The 16,821-nt window shown below is 31.3% G+C and overlaps 1 protein-coding gene across 49 annotated transcripts in view; it reads left to right on the forward strand.

The window, feature by feature from the left end:
- The window catches only part of RIMS2 (regulating synaptic membrane exocytosis 2), a 644,704-nt gene that overhangs the window by 345,761 nt on the left and 282,122 nt on the right, over window positions 1-16,821 (forward strand). For 29 of the 49 annotated variants that reach the window (XM_066379291.1, XM_066379297.1, XM_066379341.1 and 26 more), the window contains 4 exons: window positions 118-230; window positions 9,782-9,912; window positions 13,865-14,036; window positions 16,180-16,333. In XM_066379291.1, coding sequence (XP_066235388.1) covers window positions 118-230; window positions 9,782-9,912; window positions 13,865-14,036; window positions 16,180-16,333 — 570 coding nt within the window. Of the gene's footprint in view, window positions 1-117; window positions 231-6,218; window positions 6,267-9,781; window positions 9,913-13,864; window positions 14,037-16,179; window positions 16,334-16,821 lie in introns of all 49 variants that reach the window. The other 20 variants (XM_066379295.1, XM_066379287.1, XM_066379300.1 and 17 more) reach the window with 1 other exon arrangement.

The raw sequence follows: 16,821 nt of genomic DNA on the forward strand, positions 1-16,821 counted from the left end.
AATGGTCTATGACATTCTGTAGACATTTAAAAAATTTTTAAGAGCTTTATGATGAAAATTATTAAATACTAATAAAGAGACATTATTATTATTATTTATGTATAATTACCATTTCAGGTTCTAGCTCATTCGAATCTCAAAAAATGGACCGTCCTTCTATTTCCGTTACCTCTCCCATGAGTCCCGGCATGTTGAGAGATGTTCCACAGTTCTTATCTGGACAACTTTCAGTATGTAATCACTAAATTAATATCTCTTTTTTGAATATCAAGTAGTATTTTATTATATGTTGCTAGTTTTTGGTAAACCAACTTCTTCTTAGAATATAATTGTGCTTTCATCCATCAACTTTCTCATTCTTAGTAATTTTAATTAATTGACATTCAATTTTAATTTAGTTACCATAGTGCCTTCTTTATTAGAGTTAGGTTTCTTGGAATTCAATGAGAGTTAGAATTTGTGAAGATAACTAATTATTTTTTATTTTAGTAATATTATTTTAAATGTCAAGGTTATGGTTTTTGCTTAATATCCTAAAATGACTATAATGTGTCGTAAACTTTTAAGGGAAATAAAAATTCTGCACTATACAAAAATGGTATATTTATTTATTTATTTTGCTTTGGAACCTTAAGGAAATTTTGAATGGGGAATGAATATTGCTTTGAAATATAATACTTGAGATGCTTTTGTCAACAGACAAAACTCAGTGTATAGGTAAATATACACTTGACTACTGAGTACACATATGACTTAATATTAAGTAATCTGTAATTTAAACATTAAGTTAAAAGTTCAATTATGTGTTTTATGTCCATCTGAGAAGGTCCTTGCAATTGTAAGCCCTCACTTTTTGTTAATTTCTTCAGTTTTCTTTCCCTTTTAAAATCATTTAAAAATGTTAAAATATTAAAATTTATCCAATTACATGTTAGAAACATACAGGTTAATATTGACCATTTTGTCAATAAGTTACTAACTTGAAACATTATGGGTATTAAGAACTATTTAGATTCTCCATATTCAGACACTGAACTTTGGATAAAAATATAATTAAAATTAAGCTATTATTGGGCTATTTTAAGAGCAATAGAAAAACCTATTAAATAAGCTACATAATGTCTCCTGTTATCATTTTGGGAGAAAAGGAGGTATTTGATTTTTAATGAATTTTTATAAACACAATTAACATGTTGGTATTATTGAAAAAGTATTTAGACTTGTCTGTTGTGGGACTACTTGGGTCAAAGGTGACAATTTCAAAAAATTATGCAAGAAAGAAAATTGAAATGCTGTTGGGAGATTGTAAATGTCTTACTAAAATGAATTTCTTCTCTTTATTATTTTCTTTTCCTTTCTCTTTCATAAACAGTGAACTTTTCATTTGAGAACAATGGTCTTTTTTCATCTTTTCACAATAAATGATACATTTTACTTTTCTTTTATGTATATTGACAGTACAGATGTTGTCATTTATGGTTACAAATATATATATTATTTTCTCACCATTTTAGGAAATAGTGATTTTTATGGCTCTCTTTAAATAGCTCCTCTGTAAGTAATGTTCTGGGTAGTTGGATGATGCCTGTAGATAAAAATAAAATGTGTTTGAGAGTGTGTGTGTGTGTGTGTGTGTGTGTGTGTGTGTGTGTGTGTATCTGGCTTCAGTTTGTTGAAGAGGAAAGAGTGGAAGTTATTCTTCCATGATAAGTACCACTTTGTTATCTCATTTAAAATGCCAAGGCCCTATTACAAATTGGACTAGGAGGGAAGGGAGAGGAGCATAGTGTAGTCAGGTAGATAAAACTGTGTACTCACAGTTTTTTCTCATAGTTCAAAATGAATATAGTAAAAAAAGTAGTATTTCCCTGGTTGGTTTGCTCAGTGGATAGACCATAAGCCCAGTGTATGGATGTCCTGCGTTCACTCCCTGGTCAGGACACACACGAGAAGCAGCCATCGGCTTCTCTTCCTTTCCTCTCCCTCTTCTCTTCCTCTTCCCCTCTGGCAGCCAGTGGCTCAATTAGTTTTAGCATCGGCCCCAGGGGCTGAGGATAGCTCAGTAGGTCCGAGCATCAGCCTAAGTGCTGAGGATAGCTCTGTTGATTCAAGCATTGGCCTTAGACGGGGTTGCCAAGTATATCCAGGTTGGGGCACATGTGGGACTCCGTCTCTCTATCAATCATCCTCTCACTAAAAAAAAAAAAATGTAACATTGATAAATATTTTGTGAAAATATAAACATAAAAGTTTTACTTATAATACATATAATGGGATAAAGTTATAGTATTTAGATTTGTAAATGATGCTGGTTTAAAAATCCATGTAATTATAATTTTAAATATGTACCATTTTATCATTTTCTTATGACTTGGAAGGGGTATGTTCTAATAAGATATACTTTACAAATATAATAATATTTGTTGTGGTAGTGCTGGAAAGTACAGGCAAATAAAAATTAAAAATTACCTATAATTTCTGTTATATAAAATATACTCATATACATATAATTTTATAAACAAAACTGTAATACTGTTTGCAAAACTGAATTTTTATTTACTAACATACTGTGTACTTTTTCCTTTAAACTTTTTAAAAAAATTCTGCTTAAATGATATTAATAGATATTTAATACTCCATTTTAACTTAATTTGTTATAATAGGATATCTTGCTCATTTCTAATTTATATTATTACAAATAATGATGCCATGGAAATCCTTTAATATAAATCTTGCATATTTTGTTAGGATAAAATTCTTTTGTTAGGATAACTTTCCAGAAATAAAATTAGAATATGAAAGGAAAATAAAATTTTAAGTTTCTTAAAATGTTTCCCAGATTTTCCTCCAAAATGTTTTTACTAAATTAAACTTCAGTTATCAATTTAAGAAATATATATTAAGGTCTGACCCCAGTTCAGCCATAATACTTAGCTGAGAATATAGCAGTGAACAAGTTTAATGTGAAGTTTACCCTCATGAAACAATATTATATTTATTCTTTGCATGCAGAAAAACATAAGCAAGAAAGATACTCTTTAGATATGGTAATAACCTTATATTCAATCCTATTTCTGCCAACTGGAGACAGTTTGGTTTGCTGTAACGATGGAGAATATAGGAAAATCTGTGTCCACTTTAATCGCTCTTTGGGACCAGCCCTAGGAAGTCACGAGGCAAAATTACAATTTCTACATCCTTCTGTTTTATCTTTTGGCACTTAGCTTTTGGTAAGATTTTACCTGGGCCCATAACTCACTTACAAAATCATAACATTGCTAATGCCTGAAAACAAAGATAACTTGTACAGTATGTGAGCAACCTTCCTAATATATTTATGTCAGTTTGTGGACTGATATTTTCTCAAATAGGAAATATACTTATAATGCAAATTGTTGCTTAGGCTTTCATGCTCAGTCCTGTGATGACTTTTTAAAAATTATACACTTTATTTTCTTTCCATGCTTGAATTGTGTTGCTGCTTGTGATCACTTAAGGAGTAACTACCGAAGTGCCATTAATGTACTTAGTGAGAACATCAGTATGAGTTCATGTTTATGGCACCTGGGCTGTTTATTAGCTTCTTCACTGTCAGCACTTCCATAATTTAGCTTTTTCCTTTTTCAGGGGTTTATTTTTAAAATTTTCTCAATATTTCAAATTTAGTGTTCAGTTTTTGGCTAGTTATTTTGATAGAGAGTTAAGATAAAATATAGCGATCAATTCTTTTATAAGTGAGGAATGGGCATAGAATTCTCTTTTACTGTAGAAACACACTGATTCTTTTTGACAATCTTATTTTACTCTAGGGTCTGTGGTTGATTTATGGTTGCAATGTTTCCCTATGTTACTTTGTTTTATTTTTTTCTGACTCCATTTTCAGTTATGAGTTTGGAAATGTTGTACATATCCATTTTATATGCCTATTTAAAGGGCATAAGTAACTGAAGAATAATTATCTATCTACCTCCTTAGAAGCTCTATGGTCTTTTTAAAACTTGTCAGTCATAGTTTTTTGTTTTTTTTTTGAAATTCAAATTTTTTTTTTGGATGAGGCTGAATTGTTATAGATAACAAGTATTTTATGTTTAAAATAAATGAATATTAATTACAAGTTGCAATGAAACACATACTATTTTATCAGTCCTATGTGAAATATCCAGAATCCATAGAGACAGAAAGCAGCTTAGGAGTTGCCAGAAATTGGAATGATGGGGACATGGGGAGTGATTAATTAACAGGTACATGATATTCTTATGATGATGAAAAAGTTTTGAGACTAGAAGGAAGTGGATGCACAGCATTGTTAATACACTAAATACCTCTGAATTGTACACTTTTAAAAATGATTATATGCTATTTGAATTTTACCTCAATTTAAAAAACTAATAAAAGAAAATATGTCTTATTAAATTTAATGTATAAACTTATGGATGAAGGTTAGGTTTAAATTGTCATTGGTTTTGGACAGTTGATTTCAGAACTTGTGAATTACTCATTTGAGATCATTTTAAAAGGTTGACAACATTTTCCTTAAAAGGTTAATTTATTTTAAAGCACTGTCCTTTTAAAGTAGTCTTTTAGTTTATGAAGTAATATATGCTTTTATTACCTTGATATTTTTTATCTAAAAGAGGTAGAACGTATGAGAGGACAAAGAAAATAAATTTTTTAAATAGAGTATCTTGTTAGTCCCTTCCTTCCACATGTCTAATTTCTACGCATTTTATACATCCTTTCCTCATCTGGTAGAGAAATATCCACCTAGAGTTAAGCACACAGATGTCAGTAACATCTTTGTTCCTTTGGATATGTTTCCCCACAAAAAGGAAGACAGCTTAGTTTTGAGAGTGCCTTAGTTTTTGGAGAGAGAATGATGACTCATGATTGAATGATAGTCTGTTTTTAAGGTCTGTTTTTGTTGTGGTCTTATAAAGTGTAAGTCTGATGATAATTTGGGCAACAGTCCTTACAGTACTTGTTAACTGTTTCCATATAGTAGTGGAACAGTATGAGCCATTAAGTATTTACAGGTCTTTGAATTAGACAATAGAGACATCCATGAGAAATTTAAGGAATGGAATGGAATTTTGGTGAAAGAAACAAAATTAAATGCTTTAAAATCTATTTCCAAACCCATTGGTTGGAAGAGTTACACATCTGGTTTTGTTCCTGATTTAACTGTTGACATGCCTTAATAAAGGTACAAAATTCTGATTATTCTGGTGTCTTTGTTGGAAATAGTTTCAAATGAAAATACGTAAGTCAGAAGACAAATGAAATTAGATTTTACTCGAAGAATATGAAACAGAGAGAATTAATCATAAGTGGACTTTATTTTTACCTTAAACTATATTTACTTCTGTTTGAGTATCTAGCTTTTTGTTCTTGTTGTTATTGTTCTGTTTCTGCTTCCTCATTTACAAATTGGAGATAATACCAACTACTGCTTGGTGCTGTTGGAGTCAGTGAACTTGCAATAAATGCTCAGTAAAGGCTTGGAAAAATATAAAGAACTGTATAAATAAAAATAAGGGAGATATTGTCATTAATAGGTATGATTAGCAATAAACAGTGTTCTCTCTAAAGGAATATGATGTGTCTGAAAATGCTTTTTAAATATTAGAACCTGGTATAAATTCTTAAAGTATGAATCACCTAATTAATGCATTCCAGCATACTTTTATGTTACTGTGTTTATTTTTTTTAAGAATAAATGCTATGCCAATTTGGCTAATGTTTTCTAGACTTGTTACACATATCATTTTGGAGAAGTCACACAACTACTTCTACAGATGTCTTTGCACTAATAATTCTATAATGCATTTTCATCTAACTTCATTTTGGACTGTGATTTTTTTCTACATAGTATGTTTAAGGGGGAAACCTGAAATTTCTTGGCTGTTGTGTTCTGCTTTTCCTCATACTTTCAGAATTTATGAGCCTGAATATGTTACTTTACATTCAGTCTTAATTCCTGTTATGTTGATTGCATTTAAAAACCTGATTTTAAAATCCTAAGATTTTATATATTTTAGCATTTTGGCAATATTAATTTATTCATTACACTGACATACTTAATTTAGATATATATTGTCATGGAAAAATTATATTTAAGGGGTAGTTGTATGTGTTTGTTTTTACTTTGGTCTTTGAGTTCCAGCGTGTTGTCCTTTTGGTTTTGTTTTATTGCTTTTTTCTTTAATTTTGCTTACCAGAGCCAAAGCCTTAGTAGAAGAACAACGCCTTTTGTTCCTAGGGTTCAGGTAAAGGCCTTGTCTGCCTGATAGAAACTGAAGTTGTGTTTTATCCCTTATTTGTATGTTTTTGGAAAATGCGTAGTAGGAAAACTTTTTTTGGTATGTTGCTCCAAGCCATATTATTGACTCTCAAATCATTTTATGAGCCACCTTGTAAAATTCTGCATGGGAATTAAAATAAAAAAAAAATTTAAAGAGACAATTTTTATTAGTGAATTTATGTGATGAACTGAATACTAAAACTCATAGGTTTCAGAGTGGCATTTAATGTAGATTCTGCTTATATATGTAACTTGAAGGAAATAGCTAATTTTATACTGTTGATATTTACCTTTATTACACATAGTTGCTGTCTCTTTAAATCATTCATTATATCACTTAACATCTACATTCTTTTGCATTTTCCAAGCAGTTACTCCTTGAGGAGATTGGCAAATAAATTTGTACCTTATCTAAAATATGGATTTGTAAATATTATATATAAGGTTTGGCATTGGGAAAATATATTACTTTGAAAGAACAAAATCACAATCCAAATAAAATGTGTTGGGTTTATTTTGTTTACATTTTGTACTTGTAATTTCATTTAATTTTACTGTAATAATTGGGTACAAGTTGTTTGCCTCTTTTCATTAGGATACGCTTTTATGATAATGTCAATATAGTCTTTTTTAAAGTAGTATTATGCTTTCCTTGCTTTGCTGCATGTTTTTTCATTATTGCTAGTTTTGAATACTAATTTAGTTTAAGTTTCAAAAATTAAAATTATTGTAGTTAATATACAATATAAAATTTACTTGTGCTGTTTAGGATCTGCTTAGGAAATTTAAAAATGGTGACATGGTAAAGCTGGGATTATAATTATGTTAAAGCAATCAAAATAGTACCAAGATTGTTGATAATGAAAATGAGGTAACTATAAAAAAGTATGACATATCTAGAATTGTGAAATACATTTGTTATGTTTGGGGAATAAACAGATATACATACTAACTATTCATTTAAAAAGAAGACATAAAGAGTTTTGAAATCTGATAAAATAATCTAGCTAATAAAATATGCTTTGATAATGTGAACTGGATATCTATTAAAAACTTCAATGCAAGTCTTATAATAGAAAGTAAAAATTGGAGCTATTGATCAAATGCCCAGTTTAAGACAGTTTCTTAAAAAAGTGTAATTGTGATAAAATTCCTATTTCATATCTATATATTTTGACATTTATATATTTGTAAAGTATAATTTAATAAACTTAAATATGAAAATATGAAAGCCATATGCCTAATATGTTTTTACAAAAAATGAATATCATTAATAAGTGATATTTTTGGTTTTCCATGGCATAAAGAAATTCTAAAAGGAATTCTCTTTATCAGATATTTGAAATATATATATCTCAAAATCAGATATTTAAATATGTATATTTCTTCAAAATCTAATTATTTCAAAGGAGTAAAAATATTGCCTGTGGAGTTATAGTTGCTTAGTCTTCATTCTTCAAAAAAAATACTAACAGAAATCAATAATTTTCTCTATTAAGTATGACCTTAGCCTAATAATGAACATTGTTTCTTTGTTTCTTAAGTGGAAAGTTTATTGGAATACTTCTTTTAGCCTTTTAGATTTTTTTCATTAAAGTGTCTAATGTTGGATTTTTAATAACATGGAAAAAAGCTAAACTTTTTTATTTGCATAGACAACAGAGAATATCAGAAATTAGTCTGGTTTTGATCACACACTTTAGAGGAAACACATTGCATACATGTGACAACATCTCTGTTTCATCTTCTGTACAAGACACTCTTGTATTTGTTACCATTTTGTTTTTGTTTTTGTTTTGCCCTCATGTCTTTTGCCAGAATAGTCTCTTTTCCCCAAATACTCTCATCTGTATCTATATTCTCACACTGTTATGGAAGAAAATATTTGAACTTTTTCTCCATTCAAATGTTAGAGGCTTTTTATTCCAGGTGATATCTTTCATTTAAGGGCATAGTTCTCAAACTGTAATGTCCATGAGAATCATGCAAGACTGTTAAAAGGGTAATTTCTGGACCCTATTCTGATTCAGTTGGTGAGAAATGAGCAGAGGTATTTTTAGCTGCTTCACAAAGAAACCATATAACTGTGATGCAGGAAGTTCGTGAGCCACAGACTTTTCTACTCTGTTTGAACTGAGCAGCTCTAGTAGGAAAACTTTGTTACACAAAAGCAACATAATATCTGCATTCAACATAGGACTTACAACAAAAAGTAATAATTATAATTTTTAAAATTTAAGTATTTCTTACTATTGTTCTATAAGACGGGTAATTCCATTTGACAAAAAGAAAAGCACATTCATAATTTTATATACACTTTTGGGCCGTCTGTCTTCCTCCTCTCTTGCTCAACTTTTCATTCTCTAAGATCCAGAGTGAGGGGCTCAACAAAGCCATTTATCAGCCTGGCCTAGACCTGCCTGTCCTCTTTGGAGAAGAGAGAGAAGGCCTGACATGAGGTGTATATTTAAAATTGTTAGACTGCTGGAAACATTGTATATTCAAATTAAAAGAAAAATTCAATTATTAACATATATCTATATATTTATGTACCATAAAATAAACCATAATAATACATTTTCTATGAATACAACTTTATTCCCAAATTTCTAATTTCTGATTCAATTTCAAGATAGTAGTCAGGTGAGTTCTGAACCAACTTGTGGGTTAGAGCCACAGTCTTCATAGATCCTGACATAGTAGAATCAGCTAGCTAGGTGTGGGAGTTTGAAGATGTGTGTGGGAGATGACAATTGTTAAATGAATTTAACAGCTGGATGTGATGTTCCAATTCCTAATTATGGCATAAAGAAATTATTTTAATAAAAGAAATTATTCACATCATCTCACCTCAAATTATAAAATATATTCTTATTATTCAAAGGATGTAAAACATTTAAATCACAAACAAAAAAAGATGTTTAAAAATTTTGAAACATAAATTTATAGTTTTAAATGTGAACTTAAGGAGTCTGTTAACTAAAGCTACTAGTAATCCCCTGTTGCTTACCCTTGAAATGTTTTCTGCTATGGAATCATATAAAACATGTGCTTAAAAATTTCCTATTAATGCCATATAACAAGTTACTATCTATTCAATTCATTTTGAGCATTTATTTCCAACTCAATATTGTAGAGGAGCCAAAATGAACTACAGAGATTCTTACATAAAGATAAAAGGCAGTATTCATTGTATAGAAAGTCCTTAGCTCTGGTAGTATAATTATAATGTGAATGTTAATAAGAGATCAAAGTAAGATAACAAAAATCCAAGTGATCAAACTAAAATATTTGAATTAATTCCTCTATTCATTGAAGTTATTAAAGCATATCCTTTTATTTTAACTGAATGCAATTTACTAAGTGAAATTTATATTCTGTCATAGTTTTAGTGTAAGAGAATGTGATGAATGAAGATTGCATTATAAAAACTATGGTAGAAAATATTTGAGCTGATAAATTAATATTTTTGCTTTTCAGATAAAACTATGGTTTGACAAGGTTGGTCACCAATTAATAGTGACAATTTTGGGAGCAAAGGATCTCCCTTCCAGGGAAGATGGGAGGCCAAGGAATCCTTATGTTAAAATTTACTTTCTTCCAGACAGAAGGTAGGGATATTAAACAAAAATAAATGTTTTTGAAAATAAGTGACTGATGTTAATAACAGTAGGTATTTTGATTCTATATCATTTGTTTTTATCATACCTGTCACATATTTATGAAGTTTAACATAAAAATAGTGTTTCTTAGGAATCAAAATAGTGACAGTAAATACTTAGAAATTGTTTTTAATACTTATATCAACTGTTCATAATGTAGATTATTTTATTGCCTATTTATTTTAGGTTGTGTGCATTACTTCTAAATAGTGTATGTTTCTATTTATCAAAATTATTAAAATCTATCCCCCTTCAAATTAAATGTATTTTTAACACAAACTACAGAGGCAAATGCTAGAAATGATACTAAAAGGTACTCATCGTATTCTGTTACAATTTCTACCTTCTCTTACTAATCTATTATTTCTTTAAAATATGTAAATTATAAGTGTACTTTGATCTCATCACCCTATATCATCAAGTACATTTATCATTTGGGCCCAGGATCAGCTTTTTCAGGTGTCATTTGTTTTGTGTCCTTGCTAATCAACATAAATGATATTGTTCTACCCTGATTCAAATAGAGCATAGAGCAATTAAGATTGTAGAAATAACTTATCAGAAATTATCTAATAACTTATTTTCATGCATATAAAGATAGAAGATTATTTAATAGCATCATGAAAAAAGAATAAAGTAGTGCCATTAACCACCCTTTACCCAGCTATTCTGCCTCTTGGGCTTTCAGGGCGGGTGTTCTCAAGGTCCGGTTCTTCTTTCTCAGGTTGGAAGTGACTGGGTACAATGCATCTTAAATATGTTCATACACTTTTTTTTTTAACAGAGAGAGGGATAGACAGGGACAGACAGAAACAGAGAGATGAGAAGCATCAATCATTAGTTTTTCGTTGTGCATTGTGACACCTTAGTTGTTCATTGATTGCTTTCTCATATGTGCCTTGATCGCAGGCCTTCAGCAGACCGAGTAACCCCCCTTGCTCGAGCCAGAGACCTTGGGTCCAAGCTGGTGAGCTTTTTGCTCAAATCAGATGAGTCCATTCTCAAGCTGGCGACCTCGGGGTCTCGTACCTGGGTCCTTGGCATCCCAGTCCGACGCTGTATCCACTGCGCCACGGCCTGGTCAGGCTGTTTATACACTTTTTGACTCTTATTTACTTAGTTGAAATTTAATTCATCTAGGTTGATTGAGTGCCACATATCATCCAAAGAACAACTTTAGTAAAGAAAAAGATGAATGGATAAAAAGGCAATGAATAAAGGCCTTAATATTTATTGGATCTACTTTTTGAAATAAAAGTTTTAATAGGAATATCTCAGAAAATATATCAAAGTGGCACAATATCTAAAGTTATTAGAAACTGCTTGCCATATAATTTTATTTTACCAAGTTTGTTTGAAGATAGTTCTCTAACAACTTAGATTGCCTTGGGCAGGAATATACTTGGAACTACAAGGGAGGAAGGGAACACCCATGACTAGATTGTTAAATCTAGCTTAAACTTTGGTTTGCTGTATTCAGTTATAATTATATATGGTGGCCTTCCAAGAACTTCAGAGATATCTAGCCTCCCTCTCACCCAGTGTAGAAATTCCTTCTAAAATAGCCATTTGAAGAGAGGTTTTTTTACTCCTTTAAGAGGAAACCAAGGCGTATTCTTCTGTTCCCTTTCAGATTGCAGTATAAGCCGTTCTTGAATTAGATAGCAAGGCTCCCCCACCAAATGCTTCTTCCTGGCTTCATGGAAGGAACTGTCTCTTGACAGGGTCTCAGAATGCATTCTTTAATGGATGGAATATAAGTAGGTACTTTATAAATATTAGTTAAAAGTTTTGAAGGAAGAGCGTAAGATAAGTCATGAATCATAGTTTTATTATCATTTTTATTACTTTGTTTGCTATTTTATTTATAATACCAGTTTTTTCCTATAAAATTGAATAGAGATGAAAATCTCTCACCTGGTTTTTTTTTCCAAGCCCTTAAAAATGAATAAAGATATCCTGACCGAGGGTGGTACGGTGGATAGAGCTTCGGGTTGAGACACAGAGGATCCAGGTTGGAAACCCCGAGGTTGCCAGCTTGAGCACAGGCTCATCCAACCTGACCATGGGCCACCAGCTTGAGCAGGGAGTCACTGGCTTGAGGGTGGGATCATAGACATGACCCCATGGTTGCTGGCTTGAACCCAAGGTCGCTGGCTTGAGCAAGAAGTCACTGGCTCTGCTGTAATCCACCCCCCCATCAAGGCACATTTTAGAAAGCAATTAATAAACAACTAAGGTGCTGCAAAGAAGAATTGATGCTTCTCATCTCCCTCTCTTCCTGTCTGTCTGTTCCTATCTGTCCCTCTCTGTCTCTGTAAAAAAAAAAATTAACAAAGATATATTATTTTAAGATGGTTTTCTGCCCCATTAAAAATATCTGCTCTGGCCCTGGCCAGTTGGCTCAGTGGTAGAGCGTCGGCCTGGTGTGCAGGAGTCCCAGGTTTGATTCCTGGCCAGGGCACACAGGAGAAACGCCCATCTACTTCTCCACCACTCCCCCTTTCCTTCCTTTCTGTCTTTCTCTTCCCCTCCCGCAGCCAAGGCTCCATTGGAGCAAAAATGGCCTGGGAATGGCTCTATGGCCTCTGCCTCAGGCGCTAGAATGGCTCTGGTTGCAACAGAGCAACGCTCGGATGGGCGGAGCATCACCCCCTGGTGGGCATGCCCGGTGATCCCAGTTAGGCGCATGCGGGAGTCTGTCTGCCTCCCTGTTTCCAACTAAAGAAAAATACAAAAAAACCCTGCTCTGGAATCATATATGTTGATTATTTAATCAAATCTATATTAAAACATCAAGCCCTGTATTTACCTAGGAGGAAAAATTACATATCCCCCAATACAGAGAGACTATCTGTTCTTAGTTCTCCCTGCTTCCTGTTTCCCAGCACTGTTAGTACTATGCTGTGCTTAGAGAATCTGTAGCAGTTAATACAGTTCGACTTGGAGTTCATTGTCCACCTCTTACATCAAATAGGCTTTCTAGATAACTTAACCTTTCCTTCTAAGATAATTTTCTTTATTACTATTTAGCCATTCATCCTAATAAGCTAGAGTAGTGAGCTCCAAAAGAATCGATGTACCCAGAGGGGGTGTAAGAAGAAATATTTGAATTTTTATCTCTATTTTTATATATTTACCAATGTGGACAATATTTAGTATAATATAGTAATACATGTATACATGTATATAATTCATACATATATGTGCATATAATGTCATGCATAGTTAAAAACATTCACTTGATAGACGCATGGATTTTCAAAAAGCACAGAAGCCTTTGAGATATAAATCCTATCTTCAGGATGTCCAGCCTCCATTTCGAGCTCAGATTTAATGGTCAACTCACACAGAAATAATTTTGCAATGGTTTAAAAGATCTGCTAAATGTCAAATAAGCAAGTAAATACTTCTCGTATGTAAGAAATTAATTTGATAAAATGTAATAATAGTTGCTCATTAGCTATACTATATGGATGTGAAATTGTGAACATCACAATTTACTATATTTTTTGTACAATTAGACATCTGTGGTTTGAGTAGTAGATGTAATGTTATTGTTAATTAGGATTTGGAAGGTTTCCAAAAGGGCAATATGTTAAAAAATTTTAGAAATAAGATTCTATGGTCTTGTCTTATTTAGATTTTGAGAAAGAATATGTATTTAAGTATGAAAAATTTTTAGATTTATTGAAATATTATTAGTAAGTCATACATATAATGTTATATAATTATACAACTTTAAATTTTTAATAGTAGTTTTAAATATTATAATATTTGTAATGTATGGTAAATTTGTGGCAAAACTACTTGACTTCTTTCTTGAGAAATTTTACATTAATACTTTTATGGTAAACTAAAGATTTATATAAGTTCATGTATTCTAATATTTTTTTCATAGTGATAAAAACAAGCGAAGAACTAAAACCGTAAAGAAAACTTTGGAACCCAAATGGAACCAAACATTCATTTATTCTCCAGTCCACCGAAGAGAATTTCGGGAACGGATGTTGGAGATTACCCTTTGGGATCAAGCTCGAGTTCGAGAAGAAGAAAGTGAATTCTTAGGAGAGGTATCTGGATTTATTTTAAAACTTAAACTATATATGTCATCCTGATATATTTGTTTATATGACTGTCAGAAAAATTTATATTTTGAATCTCTGAAAAGTAAGAATAATTTCGTTAATGGAGTGAATTTATTTTGTATTTTAAGACAAAACTTTTTGATGTCATAAAAAAACCAATGGTTCTAAATACTGTGACAACTTTTATACATTTATTTTATTGCATTAGTCTCATTGATAAATGATAAGAGGTTGGTTTGCATTTTACAAATATATTGCTGCTTTATAATGTATATATGATTTTAGTTTTCTTAACCAGTTTTACTACTTTTTATTTTAAATCACTTATTCCTAGATTTTTTTAAGGCTTGTCATATGCTCGAAATATGGTAGGACTGATGCTTCAAGGTGAATACAGAATGTTACTTCCTTCATGGAATTAGTAATCCATTGGGGATACAGATGAGTGAATAGGCAATTATAAAATAGTATGGCAGATGGTGTTATAGGGTAATGCAACAGGAATACATACTTGCTGTGCAGAGAAGGGGAAATGGTCCAGGAAAGTCTCCACAGAGAAAGCAGAATTTAGCCAAGTCAAGGGAGTGAAAGTTCTGTAGAAGGAATAACAACACACTAGAGTTTGAGGGGGTCTTGGACAAGAAACTGGAAGGGAAAGTAGTAAGAAATGAGACTTGAAGGTTAACCGGGCACCAGATCATGTCCCTTAATATTTCACATTAAAAACTCTTGGTTTTATTCTGTGGATAATGGGAACCAATTATAGATTTTAAAAAAGAGAATGTTTATAGATTGCATTTGTATTTGAGAAAAGTGTTTTTAGTGTAATGTGGAGATAAATTAATTGGAGATAGGCAGGATGAGAGGCAGACCCCAGCTAGTAACACACCAAGTTATCTGCTTTTAGCATTTTCAATGTGATTGATTTTTCTGAGTAAATTAAATGGTAATCTCATGGGAAAACCAACAATGCATAGAAATATTAAACTGAACATCAGTAGTTGAGGAATCAGAGTAGTAAACCAGTTAGGAGGAAAGGTAACCTGATTGTAAAGAGCAGAATCTGGAGTAACTGGGTGTATATTTGTGACACTTTCACTTCCTAGTCTGTGTCTTTGAACAAGTTATTAAGTCTCTTTCTGCTTTAGTTTCCTCTTCAACCAAGTGGGAACAATAGTAGTTTAAAATTCAAGGTTAATATGAGGATTAAGTGTGTGTGTGCATGTAAACATTTGAATACATTGTATATACTTTGAAAATGACTAGGGAAAATTTAGGAAGTATGAAAGAATAGCTTTTTGGCTTCTTTACCTCCTGTAGCTAAGCAATGATTTATTATATAGCAGTTTTCATGTACCTAAGCATGATCACTGTTATATTTGCTAGTGACCCTAAAAAGAAATAAAAAGTGTCATTTGTTTCTATGGACTTATTTCCTTTTCAAATTTATTAAGTAGTTATATTATTAAGTCTGTATTATAATATGATTGATTTAAAAAATACATTTTTCCTGTTTTGAATTCTTAGCAGCAAGATATGTTGAACACAGTTTTATTTCATTCATATTATAACCATCACTTACCAGTTCATGTGAGCTTAGACAGGTTCTTTTAACCTTTTTTAGCCTTGATATTCTTATCTCTAAAAGTTGAATAAAAGACCAAACTAGTAGTTTTTTTTCTAAAAATTAAGATAACATATAACATGTTTTTAATACACATTAGACACTTCTAATTTAATTTTTTCTTCCCATTTAAAGTTATTGCAAAGGATAAATTAATGAATGAAAATGAGAATGCTTTTTAAATTATAGAATGATACACATATTAGTTATTATTACAGACTTTTCATAATGTGTTATTTCTGTAATAGCATATTTAGCAGCTGCTGTTTGGTGGTTGATCAGTGGTCTGTATAATAACTATCTTCGATATTTAAACTTTTTAAATCATTAAGAAGTTATAATTATTTATTTTTTATTTAGTTATTGTCAAAACGTGAAAAATTTTGCAACATGGTTTTGCTTTCGATCTAACAGCATTACTGTTATTATTATAAAAGTTATGAGACCATTTCAGAGAATTTCTATATTATTGGTATATAAGTCTTTTGTCTCTTGGCTTTGTAGATTTTAATTGAATTAGAAACAGCATTATTAGATGATGAGCCACATTGGTACAAACTTCAGACCCATGATGTCTCTTCATTGCCACTTCCCCATCCTTCTCCATATATGCCACGACGACAGCTCCATGGAGAAAGCCCAACACGGAGGTTGCAAAGTAAGTTTTCAGTAATCATATCTTTATTGAATTATCTTGAATTATATATATAACATAGAATTTGAAGATATCATTATGGGTATTAACATGTATCTCAGTGTTTTCATAACAATGATTGAAGCTTTTAAATTGTTTGATACACTAAAATGAAGTTACACCTATATTATTCATTCACCATTGTATGACTCCAAATGAAATGCTGTTATGTTTTAATTTTAGTGCTTAGAATCTTAAATATGTGGGAGAGATAGCTAATATAGTAGAATTTGGTCATGTTGGTGTAGATACTTGAAATTATGAATTCAACTTTTGTTATGCAAGTATTTTATGAATATGGAAAATAGCAAGTATAACGTAGTGGTTGAAACCATGACCTTGAACATTACTCAGACAAAACTGAATTTAAACTTCGATTCTCTCTCTTAAGAGTTGTGTGGACTTCAGGTAGGCTTGTGGCTCCTACAACTCAAGTTATATCTTGATGTACC

This window comes from Saccopteryx leptura, chromosome 3, assembly GCF_036850995.1.
Source record: "Saccopteryx leptura isolate mSacLep1 chromosome 3, mSacLep1_pri_phased_curated, whole genome shotgun sequence".
Classification (NCBI taxonomy): Eukaryota; Metazoa; Chordata; class Mammalia; order Chiroptera; family Emballonuridae; genus Saccopteryx; species Saccopteryx leptura.